We start from the raw sequence: 27578 nt of genomic DNA, 5'->3' as shown, positions 1-27578 counted from the left end.
CTCTTAGCAATACAAATGTGTGATATAAAGTGAGGCTTAAAATAATGTGAGTTTTTCTCATACTTTTGTTTAATTTAGTACTTAATTTTTCATGTAATTGCAGGTTCTTCTTTTAAAAAGTTAAATGCCGGGTGGTGGTAGCACATGTCTTTAATCCCAGCACTTGAGAGGCAGAGGCAGGTGGATCTCTGAGTTCAAGGCCAGCATTGGGAGTACATAGGAAGTTCCAGGACAGCCAGGATTACACAGAGAAACCCTGTCTGAAAAAACAAAAATAAATAAATAAAAATTAAGGTAGTGAAGGGACTGGTTGGCAAACCTCAATTATCCTGTGAATGATAGGCACTGAGAGTTATAATTAGTACAAAAAATTAGGAAGATAATTTTCTTTAATATACTTTTTTGTATTTTAAAAAAGGATTGGGAAGTTCAGCCATGAATGCTCAGAATATACAAATGCTTTTGGAAAAACTCAAAGGAATCCCCCAATTAGAAGGCCAGAAGGACATGATTACATGGATACTCCAGGTATATTACAAAAGTAAACTGGTTTAATACAGTTATGTGTGGCTTAATGACAAGACCACATTTTGATAAATGCATCATTATGCTATGTATCCTTACTTGAATACCACAGAATATATTTATGTACACCTAAATAGTTTGTTACTTGATGTGGTCTTGATACAGTCAATAAATTCAATAAAAAAAAAATACAAGATGTATGAGGTTACTACTGGCATAACTTTGCATACTGTTTTATTTTTGTAAGTAGAAAGAGCATACACAAATTATAATGAAAACAATAGTGTAGAGTCTGAAAGTAGAGATCAGTGATAGAATGTGTGTTTAACATGTGTGGAGTCCTTTATTCAACCCGAGAACCATAAATAAATAAAAATTTACAGTATGATACAGTGGGCACATAGAAAGTATATATAAGTAACATTATGCAGACTGAGCAGGTTATGTTTAAGAATATACATACACACACACATATATACATATGTATGCTGCAACAATTAATGCAAAAAAGAGGCCATGAATTTGAAAAAGAGCAAGGGAGGGATATTTAGGAAGGTTGGGAGATGGGAAAGGAGAAACAATTTAATTATAATATAATTTCAAAAATAAAAAAGTTCAAAAACTGACCATCATTTATTATCATTATCACTTATTATCATTTTGAATATTATTCACTATACATAATTTTGTGATTCTATGCTATATGTGACCATATATAAAAATCTTCTATTTGCTGATAAAATTCAGCCACTGTGTTCTCTTTCCATTTGTAAAGCCATTTGCTATCAATTATCACAACTGTGTGTTTTATGCTGGTAATTCATCTTTTTTCTGTTTCTGTGGAATTGCTTTTAATAATGAAAGATATCTTCGTATATGTCATTATCAGTTGCATGGATTTGAGTAATTACAATGTGCCATGCTGAGTTCAAGACCCCAAGCAGCACAAAGAACTTGCTTTCATGGTGCATACACCATAGTTGAAGTACAGATAATTTTAAAACAATCATCAAAATAATCCAGTAGAATGAGAGAAGGTTCCCTTGAATAATAAGAGAAGGTGTTTGTCAGAAGATGAAGTTAGAGCAGACACTTGGATCATTCTAGAGCCAATATTCTAAGACTCTAAAGAGTATTTCGGGAAGAGGACACCGCAGTGCAAGTGTTCACGAGTGGGAAGAGAAAGCCCAGTATGACTGTGACTGTGAAAGGAGGCAGTGACGTCAGAGGGATAGCCAGGCTAGATTGTGTTCACGTCATAGGTCAGAATAAAGTGATATATTTTTATTTTGAGGACATGAATAAAAATGTTGCTTTAAACTGGGTTTGGTAACTAACAGTACTGTTTGTCACAGCCAAGGCCACTTTTTAAGTTTTGTTTTCCTAGTACGTATCTAAGTAGCTTACCTCAAAGACACTTAGAGACAAGATAGTTGAATCAGATTAGTGACTTGTCTTCTTGATCAGTCTAACCAAACAATATTTCAACTATTTTCACAGATGTTTGACACAGTGAAGCGACTAAGGGAAAAATCTTCTTTAGTTGTGGCTACCACTTCAGGTTTGGAGTCCATTAAGAGTGATGAGGTAACAGCACTGTAACAATGTTACATTCATCTCTGTCTTTGAATAAGGACTCACTTTCCTTCTTTAGGAGGAGCTGTTGGTGAAATATGTGAGTTCTATCCATTTTTATTCCTATGCTTCTGTACTGCACTTAACATGTACTGAGTAGGGTGTATATATCTTACAAAAATAGAGGAATGTAATGCCCAATGGGACTCTGTTAGAAATAGAGTGAGGTTGGGGATTTAGCTCAGTGGTAGAGCGCTTGCCTAACAAGTGCAAGGCCCTGGGTTTGGTCCTCAGCTCCAACAAAAAAAAAAAAAAGGAAAAATAAAAGAAATAGATTGAGTTCCAGGACAGGCTCTAAAGGTCCACAAAGAAACCCTGTCTTTTAAAACTAACCAAACAAACAAAAAAAGAAAAAAAAAAAAGAAAGAAAGAAAGAAATACCCTATTATATTAATTTAAAAAATACTTTCATGTCTAAAATTAGGAAGTAAAATGGTACATCTTAGATTCAGTGAAATTAGATAACGTGTATGTCATGATTTTCCATGTTTTGAATCATATTTTGCTAATATTGAATTAATTAGCTAATATTGAATTATCAGAATATTCTTTTTTGTTTTTATTTTGCTTTGTTTTGTTTTCTGATTTTTTTTTTTTTTTTTTTTTTTTTTTTTTTTTTTTTTTTTTTTTTGAGATAGGGTCTCTCTGTATAGCCCTGGCTGTTCTGCAACCCTATGTAAACCAGGCCGGCTTCAAACTCAAACCTGGCTCTGCCTCCCAAGTGCTGGAATTAGAGGCGTGTACCACCACATCCATCTTAATTGTTAGAATATTCTTACTTGAGCTTATTAACTATTTTTCCTAAAAGAAAATGCACTATACGTTAGTATATGGTAGAGTATTTGCCTAACATGTGAGAAGGCCTGAGTTAAATCTTCAGTACTTATAGTAGGTCTCTGAGTTATTGTTATCTTCTGGTTTTAGTTTTAGTTCATATGCAAGTAGAAATTCAGCCATTTCTTCTAGGTTGTCTAGCTTTTTCGCAAATACGTTTTCAAATTATTTCCTAATGTCCTTGATTTCATTGAGTCTGCTGTACAGCATCCTTCTAAATGTGTCTTCACATTCTTTCTTTATGTCACATTGGCTGAGGATTTCATAATATTTACTTTTTCAAAGAACCAACTCTTTCTTTAGTTGATTTTATGTATTGTTCATTTAGTCTATTTCATTCATTTCTTACCTAATTTTTAAATGTCTTTCTGTCTCCTGGATTTGGGATTGGATTAGTATTGTTTTTGTAGAGCCTTGAAGTACATCATTAGGTTGTTTATTTAAGATCTCACAGGTTTTTGGTTTTGTTTTGTTTTGTTTTTTTCCAGAGCTGAGGACCGAACCCAGGTCCTTGCGCTTGCTAGGCAGGTGCTCTACCACTGAGCTAAATCCCCAACCCCTTGGTTTTTTTAATATGAGAATTTATAGCAATAAATTTTATTATTAGGGCTCCTTTGACTGTGCCCCAAAGGTTCTGGAAGATTGTATTTTCATTTTCATTTAACTCTAGGAATCTCTGGTTTCTTTAATGGCCTACTATTAAGTAAAAAAAAAAAAGGTAGGGGTTGGGGATTTAGCTCAATGGTAGAGCACTTGCCTAGCAAGTGCAAGGCCCTGGGTTCGGTCCTCAGCTCTGAAAAAAAAAAAAAAGACAAAAAAAAATGTATTGCGGGGCAGGAGAGATGACGGCTCAGAGGTTAGGAGCACTGCTGCTCTTCCAGACGCTCCGAGTTCAGTTCCCAGCATCCACATGGCAGCTCACAACTGTCTGTAACTACAGTTCCAGGGGATATGACAACCTCACACAGACATACATGTAGGCAAAACACCAATGTACATATAAAGAAATCATTTAAAAAAATTTATTGCTCTGTGGGCAGCAGTGGCACATGCCTTTAATCCCAGCACTCGGGAGGCAGAGCCATGCGGAACTCTGTGAGTTTGAGGCCAGCCTGGTCTACAGAGCAAGATCCAGGACAGGCACCAAAACTACACAGAGAAACCCTGTCTCAAAAAACAAAACAAAACAAAACAAAAAAATAAACAAAAGGTATGGTTGAGTTTACAAGTATTTTTGTAGTTTTTGTACTTTTTCTTGTTTGTCTCTACTTTTATTCCATTGTGGTCTGATATGAGAAATTTATTCTGCTGAGCATTGGTGGTGCATGCACCATCCATCCTAGCACATGGGAGGCAGAAACATATGGATCTCTGTGAGTTCAAGGCCAGCCTCATCTACAGAGAGAAGTCCGGGACAGCCAGAGCTACACAGTGAAACTCTATCTTGAAAAACAAAACAAAACAAACAACAACAACAATAAACAAAAAAGAATTTATTCGGTTTTTTAAAAATGTATTTATTAAGTACTGATTTGTGGCTTATGATGTGATCAGTTTTGGTGACAGTTCCATATGCCACTGAGAAGAGTGAATATCCCCTATCTGCCAGATGTGTATTCTGTATCCACAGGCTGATGGTGTGTTGTAGCTCTGAGGTTTCTTTTTTTCCCCACAGAGCTGAGGACTGAACCCAGGGCCTTGCGCTTGCTAGGAAAGCGCTCTACCACTGAGCTAAATCCCCAACCCCTGGATTGTTCTTTTATTAATATATAGTAGCCCTCTTTATCTTTCCTAATTACTTTTTATTTGAAGTCTGCCTTATCAGATATGCTAACTGCTATATCAAATAGGGAATATTCATTCTGAATATTAATTTTTAACATGAGCTCTTATCTAATTTTGGTGTTGCTTAATATTATTCAGATTACTCATGATAAAGAAAAAGCAGAACGGAAGAGAAAGGCTGAAGCTGCTAGGCTGCACCGCCAGAAGATCATGGCCCAGATGTCTGCCTTACAGAAAAACTTCATAGAGACTCACAAACTCATGTATGACAGTACATCAGAGATGTCAGGGAAAGAAGACTCCATGATGGAGGAAGAGAGGTAAAACAAAACATTCTTCTGCAGTCATGTTTCCTAAAGATATTAAAATGGTAAAAGCAAAAATAGAAACCAACCTATTATTTTCTATGCATTGGTATTATTAGATACACATTTATATATTACTTTATATATTCCACATTGTTTTTATAGTTTCTAGGAAAATGACTATAATTATTATAGACTGAAAATACGTCTACCACCTGATAGAGTGATTTACACTGGTTTTTCTTTTGTTTGCTTGTTTGGGGCAGGGTCATCCTACCTAGTCCATGGTGGTGCTCACTTGGCAGCAGTTCTGCCTGGGCCTCCCCAGTGCTGACAGGACAGACGTGACCCATCACACCAGCATTTTTCTTTTCTTTATACTTGTTTTTTTTTTTGTTTTTTTTTTTTTTAAGATTTATTTATTTATTTATTATGTATACAGAAGAGGGCGCCAGATCTCATTACAGATGGTTGTGAGCCACCATGTGGGTGCTGGGAATTGAACTTAGGACCTCTGGAAGAGCAGTCAGTGCTCTTAATCTCTGAGCCATCTCTCCAGCCCCCATATTTAGTTTCTTAAAAAAACTTTTTTTCAGATTTATTTTTCTTTTTTCTTTTTTTGGTTTTTCGAGACAGGGTTTCCCTGTGTAGCTTTGCGCCTTTTCCTGGAACTCACTTGGTAGCCCAGGCTGGCCTCGAACTCACAGAGATCCACCTGGCTCTGCCTCCCAAGTGCTGGGATTAAAGGCGTGCGCCACCACCACCCGGCCAAGATTTATTTTTCTTTTATGTGTATGGGTGTTTTGCCTGCATATATATGTCTGTACATGTGTGTGCCTGATGCCCACAGAAGCCAGAGAGGCATCAACTCCCCTGGAACTGGAATTATAGTTAGTTGTGAGTTGCCATGTTTGAGTTAGGAATTGAACCTGGGTCCTCTGGAAAAGCAGCCAGTGGTTTTCACTGCTGAGCCATCTCTCCAGCCCCCATATATTTAGTTCTATAGCTTGCTTTCTCCGTATACATTTTTTATGTTAGCACATGTAGATCTATGCTATAGACTTTACATCATTCTTTTTCTTTGAATTTCAAGTTTTTAAATGTATTCATTTTTACTGCATATTTAAGATGTACAGCTTGGTTTTAGGTTTTGTTTGTTTGTTTGTTTGTTTGCTGTTGTTTTTTGTTTTACTGTGTGTGCATATGGAGGACAACTTGTAGTAGCCATTTTGCTCCTTGAATCATGTGGGTCCAGGGACTAACTGAGGTCATCATTCTTGGTGGCACGCACTTTTCTTGCTAAACCGTCTTGCTAGCCACAGTGGTGTTTTCATATACATATAAATACTGAAGTAATTATTTCATCAAGCAGCTACTTCATGTACTTCATAGAGCAGGCTTTTTCTGTAGGACACCAGCCCATAAATAGGGACATGGAGACTTCCTAATAATGAAAGGTTGGCCTTAGCTTAGGCGTGTTCCACTAGCTCTTGTCTCTTAAATTAACCCACATTTTAAAATTGATGTTCTTTTACATGGCTTAGTTACCTTTACTCTGTTCTGCCCATCCTGCTTCCTCCATGCCTGGCTGGTGACTCCGCCTTTCTTCTCTCCCTACCACCCTCCACCTCTCTGCCCCTAGAAGTCCCATCTAACCTCTACTGCCGAGCTATTGGCCATTCAGCTCTTTATTAAACCAATCACAGTGACACATCTTCACACAGTGTAAAGGAATATTCTGCAACATTTCCCCTTTTTTTGTATAAACAAAAAGGTTTTAACTATAACACAATAAAACTATAAACAATAAGAACAATTATGAGATAAGATTTACATTCACAATGTCCAGTCCATTTGTATTTGGCAAATTCAGAGAAAATACTCTATTATCTATCCTCTCTTGATGAGTCCAAAGTTTTGTACCTAATTTACTTTTTATCATGACTAAGGAAAACTGTAACTATATGTTTTCAACCCCATCAAAGATCTAAGAAGGATATAATATTACCTGAGTAAACAGGAGGTGCAGAGCAAGCAACTTCCAGAGCTATGAGAAATGACAGAAGCAGCTGGCTGCCAGCACAGTCACCCAAGGTTCCTCTGCAATGATGGGTATCCATCTTTCGCCTACAGGCCTAGAATATCTGACAGACTTTTTGTGAAGTAGGAATTTTGAAGAACTGTCCCACCTTGTCTTGGCAAATTTCGGCAATCTTAGTCCTTTTTTGTCCTGTTGTCCAGTTTGTGCAGTATACTGCCAGCAGTCGAGGCAAGGGCAGTTTCTTGCCCAAATGACTAGCTTTGCCACAATGAAAGTAATCTCCATAAAGAGGTTCTTTGATACCTGTCTTCCTTTTATGAAGTAGATTGGTGCTGCCAGGAGCAGATGTGTCTCACTCTCATGAAAGCCTTATGTTATTAAAACATTTTAAATGCCATATTCTGTAGGTCTCAAAAGTGTTTGAAGATCACCTATCTATCTAAAATATATCTCTGTATGACCTTGAAAACATACCTAACATGACTATAAGTTTGATTGTTATAGATGTCTATTAATGTTTTTTTTTTGTTTGTTTGTTTCTTTTTTTTATTATCCTAAATAGCTTTCAAGGATTTTTAAATGGGCTGCATAGGTTCAATACCTTAAACAAGAGTAGAAACATATATACAGTATAACTAAAATATCCTTAAATTTGTATCAATATACAAAAATCCATACTAATGTAAAATATTTGAGACTAGTGGTTGTTCAAAAGTAGACTCAACAATCCACCCTTTATCCCATCATTTCTATACTATATCCTCCTTCAGAAAGAGATCCCTGAATCTAAATTCCTTTTTATGATTTTTTTTCCTGACCATGACCAATACCAACTTGTAATCAATCCCCCTAAATGATGACAAACATCCATAACACATCAAGTGACCAAAAACTACCCACCCCACCTCTTGGGAATGTAGGCATCATGTTCTCTAGATTACTCCTGATGTCTGGGGGCAATAGCATCACTGGGGGACCCTGAAAAAAACTGAGATAATGGTCAAGTCCAAGATAAACTAACCATAACATTTGTACAGTCTCTGTGCAATGGGAAAGCGCAAGTCTTATCTGCAGTCCTAACTAGAGTAGTGTGTGAGGTTGGACCATCTCAGTCAGCAGCCTTGAAGCTGTTCTGGATGTAGAACTTTGAGGAAACTGCAGCAGAGACACTGTGAGAGGCCGGATCACCTGGTCCACCCATGTTCATTGGTGCCTGGTCCCCTTGCTCTGAAAACACACAAACTTTCAAAGGTAACATACATATCTGCACAAATATGAACTGTGCATTGTACACAAGCCAGTCAAAAATGATTTTTGTTTGCTTGTTTTATGTTTGAGCAGATAAAATAATATATGTCATCTGTCTTGTAGTTTTTCTAGGTTTATTTCTTTATGTCTGTAGCCAGGATTTTCAGGGGCTCTTCCCTGATCAAACCTGATCTCTATCAATCTTGAATGAATCCACAGCCTTTAATTTTCTACGAAAACAAAAGCATAATCTGAGGGGCCCCTGACAGAGGGGATAGGATCTATTCCTGGTGCATGAACTGGCTTTTTGGAGCCCAGTGCCTATGGTGGGACATCTTGTACAGTCTTGATGCAGGGGGAGGAGCTTGGACCTGCCTCAGATGAATGTGCCAGGCTTTGCTGACTCCTCATAGGAGGCCATACTTTTTTGGAGGACAGGATGGGGGGGGCGGTGCTGTTGGGGGGGGGAGTGGAGGGAAATGAGGGGGATCTGTGGTGGGTATGTAGAATGAATAAAAAATTTCTTAATAAAAACATTAGCAAAAAAAAAAAAAAAAACCAAAAGCATAATCTCCTCCCCAAAGCAATACATTTTCTGACTTCCATTTTAAAGTTAAGGCATTCCTAAAGTATCTAGGCTGGTTTAATTCAGAAGTCCCTTCCACCATCCAGTGTGTCTCAGCAGCTGTCATTTTCTGTTCATTAGTATTAAAACATTAAAATGAACAAAGTACCATATAAGGTTCAAACTCACTGTGTTATAATATTTTCCATCCTTATATGGCTTGCTTTTTTATATTATTTTAACTCCTTTTTGAAGAATTTTATTTATTTATTTTTTTTTTTAATTTTATTTTTTTGTTTTATTTCTGAGACAGGGTTTCTCTGTAGCTTTGGAGCCTGTCCTGGAACTCACTCTGTAGACCAGGCTGGCCTCAAACTCACAGAGATCCACCTGCCTCTGCCTCCCGAGTTCTGGGATTACAGGCATTCGCCACTACTGCCCAGCAGAATTTCTTATTTTTAAATAACTATTTTTTTAATGAGTGTCTGTACCTGTTTTCTTTTCTTTAGCATCTAAGCACATTTTTAAACATACTGTACCTTCTTAGAGGTTTTCTGTGTTTGGACCTGGCTTTACTAAGCATCTGCAGTGTTCTCTGATGATATGAGACAAATCTTAATCTGGCATTTCAGCTGCTGTATGGTTCAGCTTTGTGCACGCTGCTGGCTGCTGGCTGCTGGCTGCTGGCTGCTGGTTGTTGGCAGCAGCTGCTAGCCATGCCATCAAGCACCAGCCTGCCTGAGAAACTGCAGGACTAGGAATCCACATCCGGCTCCTTGTCCAGCACTTTTCTTAGCTTTCTCAGGCGCTGAGCTGATACATGTGGCCGGACATTGGGTGCCATGTGTAGCAATCTTTTTCTTTGGGCTGCCAGCTGACAAATGATGACATGGAGACTTATTATTAATTATAAAAGCTTGGCCGTAGCTTAGGCTTGTTTCACTAACTCTGATAACTTAAATTAACCCATATTTTAAAATCTATGTTCTTTTACATGGCTTGGTTACCTTTACTCAGTACTGCCCATCCTGCTTCCTCCATTTCTGGCTGGTGACTCCGTCTTCCTTCTTCCCTGAGACCTCTCTTCGGAAGTCCTGCTTAACCTCTTCCTGCCTAGCTATTGGCCATTCAGCTCTTTTTTAAACCAATCACAGTGACACATCTTCACAATTGTAAAGGAATATTCCGCAACAACTTCATGTAGTTATTGTTTTTGATAAGAGGACCTGAAACAGCTATAAACTTTATGCTATCCATAAAATCTGTAGGTTTGCTCCTTCTGCATACCTATGAATATGTGCCCTTTGACTTCCATCCCCTCATTTCTCTTTTTAAATTAATTCTTGGACAGTTTCATACATGTATATCATTCATTCTGACCATACGCCTCCTTCCTTTACCTTCTTTTACTCCTCATGAATGTACAGTCTGCCATGGTGGGTATGCAGTATTTCATCTGATTTGTAAGGTTTAAGCTGCTTCCTTTTTTCCCTCATTAGTTTGTCAGAAAATTCTCACGTGTACTTCTTTCTGTAGTTGTGCCGGTAGTTCTCCTAGGGCAGAATTTAACAAATATTTTAATTTAATTAACTTACTTGTTTTTGACATAGTGTCTCACTATGTAGCCTTGGCTGTCCTGGAAGTCACTCTGTAGACCAGACTGACCTCCTACTCACAGAAATCTACCTGCTTCTGCCTGGGATTAAAGGTGTGCACCACCACGTCTGGCTAGGTTAACATTTCAGCAGAAGCTTCATATTGTCTTTCCAGGTGACTCTGTCAGTTTCAACTCCTGCTAGTGTATGAACATGGTTCATTCTCACCAAATAAAATGTATGGGCTGGGAGTGAAGCTGAGTAGTAGAGTGCTGGCTCAGCATATACGAGGCCCTGGGTTCAATCCCTAGGACCAGACACTACAAAGGAAACATTTTCTGGTTGCTAGTTAGTGTGAGGATTAACTGTCATAAAGTTTACTGACTTTTTACATTTTGTCTTTTGCCAAATGCCTGTTACTATCTTTTGCCTATTTTTGTGGAGGCCTTTGCCCCTTCTTGTCTTCTTGATTTATAATCTTTAAACGTTATTTCCCATATTTTCTCCTTCTTTCTTTAACATTATAAGGTTTTGCCATAAAAGTTCTCAATGAAGCCAGGCATCATGGTGCACGCTTGTAATCCCACACTGGAGAGGCAGAGGCAGGGCTGCCATAAGTGCAGGGCTGCTCTAAATGCCATAGTGAGTTTCCTATCAGTCTAGCTACATAGTAAAAACCCAAGAAACTCTCTCAACAAAGAAAAAAAAACTTCAAAAGCAAAAGACACTTCCAGTGTTGATGAAGGCAGATTTCTTAATCTCTTAAAGTTTTATTTTTTTGTCCTAATGCCTTTTTTATTTACTATTTTAATTATTGTTATATTACTATATTTCTTTTTGAAAATCAAATGGTCTAGGTTGGGGATTTAGCTCAGTGATAGAGTGCTTGCCTAGCAAGCGCAAGGCCCTGGGTTCAATCCTCAGTGCAAAAAAAAAAAAAAAATCAAATGGTCAAGGTAAATCTAAAGTTCCTTTGGGTACTTGATCAAATACTTTCTGCCTTCTGTGGTTATACGTTTTATATACATAACCCTACATTCAAGAGGTTAAAAGAAAGATTGAAAGTTCAAGGCTAGTTTGAGTTACAGTGTAGCCTGAGCTACATGTAAGTTAGACTTTGTCCCAAAACCAAAAAAGCTTTATGCATATATATCAGAATTTTTTATTATACTATTTCATGCAAATATATGTAGTCACAAAATTATGTGGTTTTATCTTATTCTGCTTTTTGTTTTGTTTGCATCAATGTCTCTAAGGATATCGGGCTACATGTTGCTACCGTTGAGCAGTACCCTTTGAAAACTGTGTAGTCTTTTATATTATGTTAATTCACTTACACTGATGAGCATTTGAGTTATTTATAGTTCACTGAGTGATGAATCATATTTTAGGGAGCTTCTTGTATAATTTTGCAGGCCTCTGAGGCCAGGTTACCTGTGTTAGTTATATCTTGGTCTTACTACTGACTAGTGATGAGTTCCTAGGTCTGTCTCTTAGTATCTCTAGGCCTCAGTTTCTCACTCTGGGAAAATGGAGGTAATTATAGTACTTACCTCATACGTTTATTGTAAGAATTAAGTGAAAAAAAATATGTGAAACAGCATATCAAACCATTATAAATAGTTGCTTTTATTTGTATTGTATTATCAAGTTTATCTGTAGATCCTAAATATTGCTACATTATTAAAATTTATTAAGACTTAAACTTTTGTAGTTTTAATAGCTACTAGAATAGAATCCGAAGCGGAGAAGGATTGGCTGCAACTGTTATGGAATAGTGACAAGGGTAGCACTAGACAGCTGTGTCAAGTGTCTGAGTAAATCCTAGTCCATGACAAAATGGCAGAGGTGTAAAGGAGTGAGGCAACATTTGAGTGAGTAAATCTATGTCTATATAACATGACGTTGTTTGAACAAAATGTGCACTGTGTACAGAAAACAAACTAGGAAGAAATAAACAAGGTAACAAGTGGTCCCGTTGTCAATGCAATGCTTTTTATTCTTTTCATACTTTTCTATATTTCATAGAATTACTTTGATATCTATACTACATATTTATTATTAAAAAAGAAATGGCCCCACTTTTGTTGATACAGTTAATTAAATAGAATTATAATGTATATACTGTTTTGTGATATATTTCTTTGTGCACTTAGAACAAACAAACTTCGAACAACTAGTTAGAAAATTAACTACTTAAAGCCAGAAAATTCAGGGTGGATTTTTAAAGGTAATATTGATAAATATAATTTTTATTTTTATCTACTTACTTAAAAATCTACCAAAATGTAAAGACAGTGTAAAAACGTATGTCCTCATTTCTGGTTGTTTCTTTTGGTAGCACTCCAGCAGTCAGTGACCACTCTAGAATTGCTTTGGGTCCTAAACGGGGTCCAGCTGTTAGTGAAAAGGAGGTGCTGACGTGCATCCTCTGCCAAGAAGAACAGGAGGTGAAACTAGAAAACAATGCCATGGTATTATCAGCCTGTGTCCAGAAATCCACCGCCTTAACCCAACACAGGGGGAAACCCATAGACCTCTCAGGGGGTATGTATTGCTTACTTAATCTAATTTCAGCCTAATTCTATGTGATTAGAATAAAAATAAATATTGAAAGAGGTTTAGCAGTGAGGTTGTATGTAACTCCTGTTTGGTTAGATCACATATTCATATGTGAAATAGATTAGGTTCTTACATGCCACATTGACTACTTCGCTTTTTATTAGTTTTCATTTTTGTTAGTTCTTGGTCATATTGTTCAATCCATCTATTTTTGGCTTTATTTTTATCTTGCTGAGCCATTTGAAAGTGGATTGCAGGCCTCATAACACTTCATCTCTGGTATTTCTGAATGCGTTTCCCAGAACTGAGGAGTCTATTATATACATGCATAGAGTCTTCATTTCTGTAGCTGTTCTCAAAATGTCTGCAGGGGGGGCACCTTTTTAAATAAAGAGCTAAGTGTATTTGATGAAGTTTCTTTGACCTGGGCATGGTGGCTCATGCCTGTAATCCCAGCACATGGAGAATTTAGGCAGGAAGAGTGGAGTTAGGAGGAGGTGAGCCTGGCCTACATAGTGAGTTCAAGACCAGCCCAAGCTACACATTGAGACAGTGTCTCAAAAACAAAGCAAAATAAAAGTTTGTTTAAGTTGTTTTGATATAGACTATTCCCTTGCCCCTTTTTTCATGATAATAACTGTTTTGATGAATGCAGACTAATAATCTTATCAATGTCTCACAGTGTGAATTTATCTTTCTGCCTTATGATATTAAACATTTACTTTACAAAATTTTAATTAGGTAACACATCATACTTATCAGAAGTTAGCTGCTTTGTTTTCTAAATTCCCTTGAAGTAATGATGAGGATAATAAACTAACATTTATTAGTATTTAACATGTTCTAGTCACTGATTAAATCCTGTATTTGCTTACTTAATCCTCACAACAACCTTGAGCATTAGATACCATCTTACAAATGAAGGAACTGAGGCAGAGGCCTTAACTGGCCTCAGGCTGTGAGTAATGCAATGATATCATAATTTGAAGTCTCTGCTCTAGGTTGTTTTTTTTTTTTTTTAACCCTCTCTGAAGATTATTATTTATAGTGGCTAGAGAGGTGGCTCAGCAGTGAAGGGCACTTGCTGCTCTCGCAGAGGACCTGGGTCTCCATGATGGCTCGTAAAACTGTCTGCAACTCTAGTTGCAGAGGATCCAGTGCCCTCTTCTGGCCTTCTTGAGAACCAGGCACAACACATGGTGCACAGACACGCATACAGGCAAACACTCACATAAAAATAAATTTTGCCGGGCAGTGGTGGCACACTCCTTTAATCCAAGCACTTGGGAGGCAGAGCCAGGCGGATCTCTGTGAGTTCGAGGCCAGCCTGGTCTACAAAGCAAGTTCCAGGAAAGGTGCAAAGCCTCACAGAGAAACACTGTCTCGAAAAACCAAAAACAAAAATAAAAATAAATCTTCTTTATAAGTTGTCATGTATTCAAATTATTCTTCAAAATTGCTAAGGCACATTTGTTCTTGAAGCATAGAAAAGCAATATAATCACCTATCTAATGCAGCTTAAACCTACTACTGTTCAGAATTGCAGTGTGAATGAATAGAGTTGTTAATCCATACAGATTTTAGAATCTAACGTGATGGCCTTGCTGCCTTCCACCTTTTTTCTTAACAATTAGGAAAATATATACTGCTGTCGTTGTTATACTGAGACCTTCTTAAGAAATAAAGCTTTGTGATTAGAACTTTAGATCTGAAAACTTTTTCCTCCACTCCCACCTCCTTAACACTCTAGAAAACATAAGAACCTACCTCTTAATTATTTCTTTCTGAACCAGAAACCCTGGACCCTCTTTTCATGGATCCAGACCTTGCACATGGAACTTATACAGGAAGCTGTGGTCATGTAATGCATGCAGTATGCTGGCAGAAGTAAGTTTGTTCCTCTGACATGTTCTTGAAAGAGACTAGGAACATTGACATTCACTATATTCCACAAAAAGGCATGTTTTCTCATGTCTTCTTTCTGTATTTCTTACTGGAATAATTAAAGCAATTTTAATTACTAATCCTTTTTGCATAATACTAACTATATTTCTATTTATTGTAAGCCTTAGAAATTGATGTTTAAGCTGGATGGTGACGCACACCTTTAATCTGAGCACTTGGGAGGCAGAGCCAGGCAGATCTCTGTGAGTTCGAGGCCAGCCTGGTCTACAAAGCGAGTTCCAGGAAAGGCGCAAAGCTACACAGAGAAACCCTGTCTTGAAACCGCCGCCCCCGCCCCCCCCAAAAAAAAAGAAAAGAAAAGAAAAGGAATTGGTGTTTAAAGTTCCCAACTGAATGTTGTGAAGGGTTAGAAGTATAGTTTGGTAATATAGCATGTACTTGACATGGACAGTGTGCTGCCCTGGCTCAGTCCTAGCCCTGAAAATGCACTTGCTTCTCACAAACTAATGGTATTAAGCACTGTTTGCTGCTAGTCATGTAAGAGAAGCAACAATCTTTATTTAAAAAATTACCAAAACTTAGGCCAAGGTGGTGGTGGCACACGCCTCTAATACCAGCACCTGGGAGGCAGAGGCAGGTGGATCTCTGTGAGTTTTCAGGCCAGCCTGGTTTACAGAGAAAGTTCTAGGACAGCCAGGGCTGTTAACACAGAGAAACTTCGTCTCAAAAAACCAAAAACAAACAAACAAACAAACAAAAAAAAAAAAACAGAAAAGAAAAACACTAAAAAGTATCTTTGCAGCTGCATGGTGGTGGCCCATGCCTTTAATCCCAGCACTAGGGAGACAGAGGCAGTGAACCTCTGAGTTCAAAGCCAGCCTGGTCTGCAGAGTGAGTTCCAGGACAGCCAGAGGTACACAGAGAAGTTCTGTATTGAAAACAAACAAAAATAATAAGTATCTTTATAACATGACAAATTCTAGTTTTATCTTGAGAAAAGATAAAAATTTCAAAATGTAATTCTGATAGTTTTTGACTTTTGTTTTTGTTTTGTATAGTTTACTCATTTGCTGTCAGATTAAAAGCATAATTTTCCATTGAAAGCCCTCAGTGCTGTAGATGACCACTGGGAGTCTCTAGTTATGTCCACTTGCTGTTAAGGCAGGGGACAAGTTATGATCAAATTTGTATCTGCTGTAATGTATTTTCCACTTTATCCACACCCAAAATGGAATTCTGTTTTTTCTAGAATTATAATATGTGTTTTTGCATATAAGTTCTAAAGATACTTATTAAGTCCAAAATTCTAGTCCCCTTGTTTTTAAGAGTAGATCAAAGCCACATGAGTTGTTGTAAGTGGACCTACATCTTGAATTTGCAGGTATTTTGAAGCTGTACAGCTAAGCTCTCAGCAGCGCATTCACGTTGACCTGTTTGACCTGGAGAGTGGAGAGTACCTGTGCCCGCTCTGCAAGTCTCTGTGCAACACGGTCATCCCCATCATTCCTGTGCAGCCTCAGAAGATCAACAGGTGCGTTCTTTTAACCTTGGTTCAGGTACTTGCTTTCAAGCTGTCCTGGACTTTTAACTTGCTTTTTGGCCAGATTACTGGCTTCCTTTTCCTTACGGGAATTAATGTGATTCTTAGTCCATAGCTTGCATTGTGCTTTCAACTGAGATTCGAAGCCCAGGGTTTGGTGTTGAAGAGCATGAGGACGTCCATGCACTTCAGCAGGGTGTTATGCACTTGTCTTCCACCCACTGCTAAAGCAGTGAGACCCCAAGGCAGAAGTCCTAGTGGAGAGCTGTACAAAAGTTAATGACAAAAGTCAATCGAAGTATTCATTACATTGATCACGTCTTTGAATAACGTGTGAACATTTAAAATTTAAAATAGTGTATATTCTGGCAATCTACAAATGCAGTTTAACAGGCATCACTAGTTTTTTAATAATTATTAGAACATTTCATTATATACTTCCATATTCTTATTTTTGTACTGATGATAACAAAATTGTCATCTTAGCCAGGTGTGGTGGTACATATCTTTAATGCCAATACTGAGGAGACTCTGAGTTTGAGGCCACCCTAGTCTGTGTAGCAGGTTACAGACTAACAAAGGCTAAGTAGTGAGACCATGTCTGAGAACAAACAAGTTATTCTTAAATTATTTAAAAATTGATAAATTTGTAATGATAGCTCTGTTCCTCCAATGAAAATGGTTTTACTAATTTGAAAACGTGCCTTTGGCTAGAGATATTATCACTCAGTGTTGGGTACCTCCCTCAAATGTGTGAGGCACCACAGAACAACAGCATGAGTTTATTATGTCCTTCACAACAAAGGTATATGAAGGTGGTATGTTTAGAGTCAAAAAGTGGTCGCCTTACCTCTACTATTCTATGTCATTGGAAAACCCAGTTTGGAGTTTCTCTTATTCATCATATTTGGACATGGAATGTCACCTCAGGGGAACAAGTGTCAGAAAGATTTGCCTATCATTTATTGAATAGTTGATATGCTCCAAACAATGTACCATGCACTTGCCATGTGTTCTTATTTAATTCACTTAGAAATCTACTGAAGTTGGCAGTAATATTTCCATTTAATCCTAAAGAATTGGATAGAGACTGAGTGGTTTTTGCTTGTTCCAAGAGAGATTTCAGGATTTGAACCTTCTGAGGATAGGCAGAGGTGTTTGTGTGGTTTCAGTTTTTTTGAAACAAGGCTTTACTGTGCAGCCTAGGCTATCTTGAGCTCATGACTCTCTTGCCTCAGTTTCCTGAGCGCTGAGATTACAGGCCTATGCCACTATGCCCAGCCTCTTTCAACTTCTTGTTAGCTTACACAAGCTTTTTATACAGGGTAATTTCTCCAAATAAAGAAAGATAAATATCTAATTGCTCTCTAAAATTTTAAAGGAATCCTCAGCAACTGACTTCTTTAACTTTCTTAACTAAGCTACATTTACATATATATGTGTATATATATGTGTGTGTGTGTGTGTGTGTGTGTGTGTGTGTGTGTGTGTATAAAATTTGTTTGGGGGGGGGAGTATGTATATGTACATATGTGAGTGAATTTCCCTTCAGTGATCAGAAGGTGTCATATCCTCTGGACTGGTGTTAACAGGCAGTTGTGAACTAAATGGGTATAAGAACTACACTCAGGTCCTCTGCAAGAGCCGTATGTGCTCTTAACTGCTGAGCCATCTCTCCAGCCCCCAAACTAACATTTTGATATAAAACATTATACAATAAATTTATCAAAAACTGTAAAACTGGTCTGTCTTGGGAGATGCTTCAGTAAAATGATTTCTGTACAAGTAGAAGGATGTGAGTTCAAATCTCTAGAACTCATGTAAGAGCTAGTCTCTTTAGCACTGGTCTGTCAGCCCAGCCTCCTATGTGGGGTAGGAGGGGATAGGAGAAACTCTGGAAGTCTGTGGGCCAGCTAGCCCAGTGTGTGCACCAGTGAACAACAGAGATTATCCCAAACAAGTTATTAGCAAGAACCACTAGTGAAGGTTATCTTCTGATGTCTACACATGTACTGTGGCATGCACACACCTGCACTTACACACGTGAATACTTACACATACACTCACATCATGTACATATAAGTTTTTTTCTAAAATTCATGGTAGGGTTTATTTGTTTGTTGTTTAAGTCATGACCAGTCATAATACACTTTCACTTTTAAGGACCAAAGAGATTTCTTAGGTCAAATTTATGGTAGGTTTTCAAATTTGGCACAGTTCATTTTATATTTTACTTCCTTCAAGACTGCCCTTTCAGACATGGCTCAGCGGTTAAGAGCACTCATTGGCTGTTCTTCCAGAGGTCCTGAGTTCAATTCCCAGCAACCACATGGTGGCTCACAACTATCTGTAATGAGATCTGGCACCCTCTTCTGGCATGAAGGCAGAACACTGTATACATAATAAATAATCTTTTTTAAAAAAAGACTGCCCTTTCAGAGGCTGGAGAGATTAAGGCTCATTGATTAAGAGCACTGGCCAGGGGGCTGAAGAAATGGCTCAGTGGTTAAGAGCACTGACTGCTCTTCCAGAGGACCCAGGTTCAGTTCCCAACACCCACATGGCAGCTAACAACTGTCTCTAACTCCAAGATCTGACACCTTCACACAGACATGCATGCAGGCAAAATACTAAATAAATAATTATGGCCAGGTCCTGTGTTCAGTTCTCAGTATCCATGTGATGGATCACAGCCAGCTATAACTAGTCCTTGGGGGATCCAATACCCTCTTCTGCTGTGCAGATGTACATGTAGACAAAACACCCATATACCTAAATAAGTAAATCTTTTAAAAAAGTTAAAAGACTGTCCTTTCAAAGAATTATTATTTTATGGATCATACTTTCCATGAATGAGAAGCTTATAATCTAGTATGAGTTGCTGAGCTTTGAGAAATATCAAGGAAATCCTAGAGTCTGGCCAGTACCTGACACTATATATACATAGAATTTTTAGGCAGATGGTCTCTGAGATCCAAGTGAGGTATAAACAGTTGTTTTTCTCCAAAGAAAAATGGGTTTAGAATGTGTCACATCAAGAGCACAGGCCCCTAATGGGTTGAGAATTTAGCTCAGTAAGGCCCTGGGTTTGGTCCTCAGGGGAAAAAATAAGACAAAAAAATTTCAATGGTGGTGATACACACATTTAATCCCAACACTCAGGAGGCAGAGACAGGTGGATCTCTGAGTTGGAGGCCAGCCTGGTCTACATACTGAGTTCTGGGACAGCCAGGACTATACAGAGAAACCCTGTCTTGAAAAATCAAAACCAAAACCAAACAAACAAAAAAACCCTAATTAATTAAATAAATAAAAGTAAAAGGGAAAAACTATTAAGAGGCCATTGAAATGGTTCATGTGAGGGATGGTAGGACTTACAGGAGGGTAGTGGGTAGAGGTAGAAAGAAATGACCAACTTGGGATATGTCAGAACCTAAAACCTGTAGATTGAGTGTGGAGAAACCACGTTGTCAATGACATCACCTAGTAGTTGATGAGTAACCATAGTGGTATTTTCCATTTACTGTTATTTTATTATTCCTCAGTCATAGATGTATGGTAATGTCTTAGTCATAGTATCAACTACATTTTTTAGTCACATTTCCATGACCTACAGTGTTAATGATCTGAAGGAACTTGATTTTTTTTTTTTTTTTAAGATTTATTTAGGTATACAGTGCTCTGCCTACACACCAGAAGAGGGCACCAGATCTCATTACAGATGGTTGTGAGCCATCTGTAATGTGGTTGTTGGGAACTGAACTCAGGACCTCTGGAAGAGCAAGCAGTGCTCTTAATCTCTGAGCCATGTCTCTAGCCCAAAACTTGATGTTTTAATTTTACTTAATTTATTTTTGTTTGAGACGAGGTCTCACTATATATCTCTTGCTGGCCTCTAACTCACTATGTAGACTAGGCTGGATTCGAACTCAGAAATCTGCCTTTCAAATGCTAGGATGAAAGGTCATGTTATGCCCCACAGAATTTGATCCATTTATTCAAGAAAAGACTCCACAAGTTTAGCCCTGCAGATTGACTTTGTACCAATTGAATTGACCATTGCTAAATGTCATTTTTTGTAGTGAGAATGCAGAGGCTCTTTCTCAACTTTTGACCTTGGCTCGGTGGATACAGACAGTTCTTGCCAGAATATCAGGTTATAATATGAAGCATGCTAAAGGTTTGTTGAAATATATCTGTACTAGATGGGTGAAAATTGTTTCTAAGTGTTTAATTTTTTAGATTTAATTTTATGTTTATAAGTGTTTTGCCCACGTGTATGTATGTATGTCTGTGTACTACTTGTGAATCTGGTCAGAACCTAGAAAAAGACATTGATCTCAGGAACTGAAATTACAGACAATTGTGAACTGGGTTCTCTGGAAGAGCAGCTAGTGCTCTTAATGACTGAGCCATCTCTACAACCCCTAAATCTTTAATTTTTGTAAAAAAGTAATTGTGCAAAATACGGTTTGAAAGTACAGATGTGTTGACTATCAGGAAATAGAAATTTTTTGAGTCCAAGACTTTTTGGCTATCAATTTACTCAGTTTAATCATTTTTTTGTACTGGGAAAGAGACTGTTATGTAATATTCTGCCTTGATATTAATAACAAAAATATATTAACGCTGTTACCTTGTGTACATATTTTCTACAACTGAGTCACAAGTGTTGTTATAGAGATATGCTTAGAAACATAAAATTAGAAGATCACTTAAGATGTTTGGTGAAGAGGGGTTAGGAAGATGACTCAGTGATTAAGTGCCTGCTGTGAGGATCTGCATTTGGATCCCTAGCCCAGGTCTGTAGGGGAGTGAATGGGTGGGTCCTAGGAGGCTGAGAGATCCAGTCTCTAAAAATAACATAGAAAGCGGTAGAGGCAGGTGCTATATGTTCTCCTCTGGCCTCCTCAGGAATATACATGGGCTCATGAGCCTGTATATACACATGTACACACATGCATATATACCCCACCACGTGCACACAGCATTTAGTGAAGAAATGTCTTTATTTGGTTATAAATCAATAAATGAATGCAAAGTCCTGTTTGTATTGTTTGATTTTGTGGGTTCAAGAAAGGTTCTTTTTTTAAATTAATTAATTTACTTATTATGTATATAGCATGTATGACTGCAGGCCAGAAGAGGGCACCAGGTCTCATTACAGATGGTTGTGAGCCACCATGTGGGTGCTGGGAATTGAACTCAGGATCTCTGGAAGAGCAGTCAGCGCTCTTAACCTCTGAGCCATCTCTCCAGACCCCAAAGAAAGGTTCTTGCAACCTTGTCCAGGTTACACTGCAACTCCTGGGTTTAAGCAGTTCTCCTGCCTCATCCTCTTTAAGGCTAAGACTCTACACAGGCACCATCACATCCTGCTTTAACATTTTATTTGAGGAACTTTCTTGGTGGCCGGAAGAGAACCAAGTCCCATAAGTTGTCCTCTGGACTGCACATGTGGTACCACATATGTGACATGCGTGCATATGAGCAGAAACATACTCTACATCACTAAATACAAATGCAGTTTGGGCTTTTTGAAACAGGGTTTCTCTGTGTAGCCTTGGCTGTCCTCAAACTAGCTCTCTCTGTAGACCAAGCAGGTCTCAAACTCCAAGATCTGCCTAAAATGCAGTTTAAAAAAAAAAATGAAATAAGGAAAGCCACCAATATGGCAAAATACTCATTACCTGTTAGGTAAAAAAGCAAAATGCATGGGGGCTGGAGACATGGCTCAGCAGTTAAGAGCATCGACTGCTCTTCCAAAGGTCATGAGTTCAATTCCCAGCCACCACATGGTGGCTCACAACCACCTGTAATGAGATCTGGTGCCCTCTTCTGGCCTGTAGGGACACATGCAGGCAGAATACTGTATATATAATAATAAAATAAATAAATCTTAAATAAAAAAAAAAGCAAAATGCAGAGAGCGGCACTGTATGCTGCCTTTAAAGCAAACAAATAAACAAAAAACCAACCAACAAACAAAAAACAAACATATGTGTGACATTTATATGTAGAAAGAACATCACCTCAATGTTATGTAGGTAGAGAAATTACGGGCGATTGTTTACTGCTTACTAGCATTTCTAAGGGAATCATGTATGGCTTAAACAGCTAGATAACTGACTGTTAGACTAAACTCAGTCTTTATTTCTTTTTCCACTTGATTTTTAAGGAGAGCCTGCAGCAGTTCCTGTCCTCTTTCATCAAGGAATGGGGGATTCAACTTTTGAGTTTCATTCCATCCTGAGTTTTGGAGTTCAATCCTCGTAAGTATCTAAAGAGCTTGTGAAGTGGGGTGTAATGGCACACACTCAGGAGGCAGAGGCAGGTGGATCTCTGTGAGTATGAGGCCAGCCTGATGTGTGTAGTGAGTTCCAGGCCAGGCAGAGGTACACAGTGAGACCCTACCTCAAAAACAAAAAATTTATAAAATAAAAATTGGAACTAACCTTCCTTTTTTCTTCTTCTTTATTTGTAAAACTGTCTCTTTGTCCATTTTTTTTTTCTCCCTAAAGTTTTAATATATTTTAGTAAAATTGGATGGTTTGAGGTTTTTTTTTTTTTTTTAGGAAAATTTTCTTTCTTTGTGTGTGTAAATGAGTGTGTATGGTTTGGCCAGGGTCACATGCCATGGCACTCTGTAGCAGTTGGAGGGCAATAGTGGGGTCAGTTCTCCTAGACTGCAGGCTCCAAGCAAGCACATTTCTCCTTGAGTCGTCTGAAGTGAAGTGAAGGCGATGTCCCCTGTCTCTAGGCAATCATTTTTGACAAAAACAAAACGAACAAACAAACAAACAAACAAAAAACCCAAGCTACAAGAGGATCAGAATTTTAAGACTTCAGTAAATGTCACATTTAATTTCACTTGTGACTTTCTGAAAAAAATTTATGTCACTCTACCCTCAATTTGTTTCCATGTATTACTGAAAGTCCTCCTGATCTACTTCAAAGTTATAAGAAATGCTTTGAAAAATGTATAATGTCCCAAATGAGGTATTATTATTATTATTTTTTATTTTTTATTTTTTTTCCGAGACAGGGTTTCTCTGTGTAGCTTTGAGCCTTTTCTGGATCTCACTCTGTAGACTAGGCTGGCCTTGAACTCACAAAGATCCGCCTGGCTCTGCCTCCCAAGTGCTGGGATTAAAGGCGTGTGCCACCACCGCACGGCCAGAAATACTTTTTATACCTTTTCAGAATACTAAAACATGTCAGATAAGACCTGCTTCCTCTTATCCAGAGAGCTCGGTCTAGTTCCCTGGGGGCTCCTCAGCCATTGGTTCATAGTTCATGTGTTTCCACTAGTTTGGCTATTTGTCCCTGTGTTTTTTTCCAATCATGGTCTCAATATCTTTTGTTCATACAATCCCTCCTCTCTCTTGACGATTGGGCTCCCGGAGCTCCACCTGGGGCTCAGCTGTGGATCTCTGCATCCGCTTCCATCAGACACTGGATAAGAATTCTAACATGACAGCCAGGGTGTTCAGCCATCCGATCATCAGAGCAGGTTAGCTCAGGCACTTGGTGCATGGGCTGGCTTTTTGGAGCCTAGGGCCTATGCTGAGACACTTTGCTCAGCCTTGGTGTAGGGAGGAGGAGACTGGACCTGCCTTGGCTGAGTCTATCAGGCTGGGCTGTCTCCCCAGGGGAGACCTTGCCTTGGAGGAGTTGGGAATGGGGAGTGGATTGGAGGAGAGGGATGGGGGGGCGGGAGGTGGGAGGACGAGGGAATCCACGGCTGATATGTGAAATGAAGTTAATTATAAAATTATATATATATTAAAAAAAAAAAAAAGACCTCCCTCTGAACTTTATGCTTTCTCTTCAGTCTGCCCCTGAGTGTGGGCCTGGACCCTTCTAGTGGTACTCATTTGCTGAGCTCTTGCTGTACAGTTATGTGGTCCGTTGCCATTTTGCAAGAGATTTTTCTACCTTTAGAAAATACAGTTTGGCTTTCCCTATTTTTTCTTACTGAATAAATTTACAGAAGCTTTAATCTGTTAATTTGACAAAGAACACTTTACTTATTTTGAAGCTTAATTTGATAGTCAACTAAATTGGATTAAGAAACACCTGTAACATTAATGAGACAGACTTTTGGGTCTGTCTGGGGGCTTTTTTTTTAAGATTTATTTTTATTTTATGTGTCTGAGTGTTTGTCTTCATGTATGACTGTGTATCACTTGTGTGCCTGGTGCCTGAGGAGGCCAGAAGAAGGCATTAGATGCCCTGGCCTGGAGTTATAGAGGGTTCTTAGCCTCCGTGTGGGTGCTAGAATTCAAATTTGGATCCTCTAGTAGAATAGCCAGTGCCCTTAACCTCTGAGCTATTGCTGTCACCCCAGTGAGGGCTTTTCTTGAGAGGATTAATTGAGGAGGGAGACTACATTGAATGTGGACATTAGCATCCATGGCTGGATGATGACTGAATATCAAAGGAAAAGGGGAAAGCGAGCCACACGTTGGCATCTTCCCCCCCCCCCCCCCCCCCCCGTGTCCTGGTTCACCCATATGTGAACAGGCAGCTTCACACTCCTGCTGCCCAAGCCTTAAGCTGCTGCTTCTAGCATGCCTTCCCACCACCATGGAGCTGTATCTCCTGACACTGTGAGCCAAGTAAGTCCTTCCTTCCTTCCTTAAGGTGCTTTTTTTTTCCTTGAGACAGGGTTTCTCCGTGTAGCTTTGGAGCCTGTCCTGGATCTCACTCTGTAGACCAGGCTGGCCTCGAACTCACAGAGATCCTCCTGCCTCTGCCTCCCGAGTGCTGGGATTAAAGGTGTGCGCCCCCTTTTAAGTTGCTTTTTGTCAGATATTGGTTACATGAGTGACAAAGGAACTAGTGCACACACTGTCAAAAGGAGTCATCGTTTCTGTTTTCAGATTTAATGAGGTTTCTCAGGAAGCAGTCTTTCTTTTCTAAAATACTGTATATATTTCTTTTTATCTTTAGGGTGAAATATTCTAATAGTATCAAGGAAATGGTCATTCTTTTTGCCACAACCATTTACAGAATTGGACTGAAAGTGCCTCCTGATGAACTAGATCCACGAGTTCCCATGATGACCTGGAGCACATGTGCTTTCACTATCCAGGCAATTGGTAAAGCCTATTTAAAAATAAATTAAAAGATGGTTTGGAGGTTTCAGTAAGACAGAATTGACGTCAGTTAACCAAGACAGCCACTTGGAAGAGGTTGCTGTATCTGAGGACTGCTAGTATATTGGGGTATTAGTGCGGCCCGAGAACTTTCAATCTGTTTCTCTCTTCACTTGCTGTAGCAGCCCTGTGTGAGTGACGAGAGCATTAAGCACTCTAGGCCAACAGTGGGGATGGGACAACACTAGAGCAAGGACAATGCAAATGGAGGGAATCACCTCAGGACTTCACAGGAATGTCATTTTAGACTGTGAGAGAAGAGGGAAACAGGGCCACAGTCACAAACAGTCACTGGGATAGGAAGTGTGAGGTAGTGGGAAGAAACAGATCATCAAAACGAGGTCGGAATAGTAACTTGTCAAATGCTTTGCCATATTGAAAGTTTCCCAGGGAGAAGCAGAGGAGGTGAACACTGAGGTCTGTAAGTGAGCATGGCATTGTGTACAATGTAGGATGTCTCTTTCACATCATTTCTCCTCTTCAATACAGTTTTGGGGTCACATTTTGGGGGTTTTGTTTCACTTTTGTTTTACATTGTGACCACAGTTTCCCCTCCCTCCTTCCCCCATTCCCTCCCCACACTGGTCACAGTTTTTATGAAGTTGTCTACATTTTCATCACTAAATTCCTTTTGTGCCAATACACACTATGTCATAATTTGGCTTGAGTAACATGCATACACTTTTTCTCCAAAACTTTCTTGCTTCAATCTCAGGATAGATTTAGGAGTCACTCACAAACCCTTTAGACTTAAATCATGAGTGTAGGGTAATGCACTGATGTGTACTTACTCAGGTTGAAGCTACATAGTGAAACTCTGTCTTAAAAGCAAAACCACGACCAAAACATACAACTTTGTAATATTTTTGGATTTGTTATGTTTTTCTTTTTTAAGAAAACCTACTGGGAGATGAAGGGAAACCTCTGTTTGGAGCACTTCAAAATAGGCAGGTATGTATATTCCAATAGATTTCAATAGTTTCTGGGGTACTGTTTTAGAATGAGGGTTCTGTAGCTTATTTATCACTGACACACAGGTGATCCCTCTTCTGTAAAGAACAGCAGAACCAGGGTTCGGGAAATATGGTGGTCAGTGCTACATGCTTTACAGATTATCTCAATCTCATAGTTAAATGTAATTCACATAGACTGCAGGTGAATTGCCTGCCTTTCTGCCCTAAAACCAGACACATCCTGTTTTTCCCCTCACTGGTGCTTCACTGTCATCTACCATTGAATATTAATGGGTTCTGCTCTAGACAGATAATCATACTGAGTTAAAGACCAGACACCCTGGGCAGTGTAGATGTCTCAGTGGGTAAAGATACTTGCCACCTAGCCTGACAAACCAAATTTGATCCCAAAGTAGACATGGTGGAAGAAGATAGCAAATTCACCCAAGTTGTCTCTGACCTCTGCAGGAACTTAGCAGAGATTGGAGGGGACTGCTTACTGGCTTGTTCCCAATGGCTTGCTCAGTTTGCTTTCTTACAGCACCCAGGACCACCTGCCTACTGGGAATAATCAATCAAGAAAATGTCCCACACGTTTGCCTACAGGTCAATCTGATGGGGACATTTTCTCAATTTAAGTTTCCTCTTCCCAAATGACCCTAGCTTGTGCCAAGTTGATCAAAATAACCTGCACATGGGCATGCAAGTACACACGCACACGCGCACACACACACACACACACACACACACACACACTCACTCACTCACTCACTCACTCACTCACTCAAAAAAATAGGCAGTTCCAATGTCTGTGAAATGTTCCATGAGTAAATGCGCTTGCCACTAAGCTTGGTGATCTGATTTCAGTCTCTGGGACACACCTTGAACCTACTCCTGCAAGTTATCCTCTGACCTCCACAAATG

The 27578-nt window shown here is 38.8% G+C and overlaps 1 protein-coding gene across 1 annotated transcript in view; it reads left to right on the top strand.

The window, feature by feature from the left end:
• Positions 1-27578, top strand: part of Ubr1 (ubiquitin protein ligase E3 component n-recognin 1) — a 131300-nt gene that overhangs the window by 73283 nt on the left and 30439 nt on the right. Inside the window, exons 27-36 of the mRNA XM_036185032.1 lie at positions 419-528; positions 2026-2112; positions 4918-5099; positions 12875-13080; positions 14889-14982; positions 16382-16531; positions 20623-20720; positions 22719-22812; positions 25496-25644; positions 26597-26652. Coding sequence (XP_036040925.1) covers positions 419-528; positions 2026-2112; positions 4918-5099; positions 12875-13080; positions 14889-14982; positions 16382-16531; positions 20623-20720; positions 22719-22812; positions 25496-25644; positions 26597-26652 — 1226 coding nt within the window. The remainder of the gene's footprint in view (positions 1-418; positions 529-2025; positions 2113-4917; positions 5100-12874; positions 13081-14888; positions 14983-16381; positions 16532-20622; positions 20721-22718; positions 22813-25495; positions 25645-26596; positions 26653-27578) is intronic.

Source organism: Onychomys torridus, chromosome 4, assembly GCF_903995425.1.
Source record: "Onychomys torridus chromosome 4, mOncTor1.1, whole genome shotgun sequence".
Lineage (NCBI taxonomy): Eukaryota > Metazoa > Chordata > Mammalia > Rodentia > Cricetidae > Onychomys > Onychomys torridus.
This window is presented reverse-complemented; position numbering and strand designations above follow the sequence as displayed.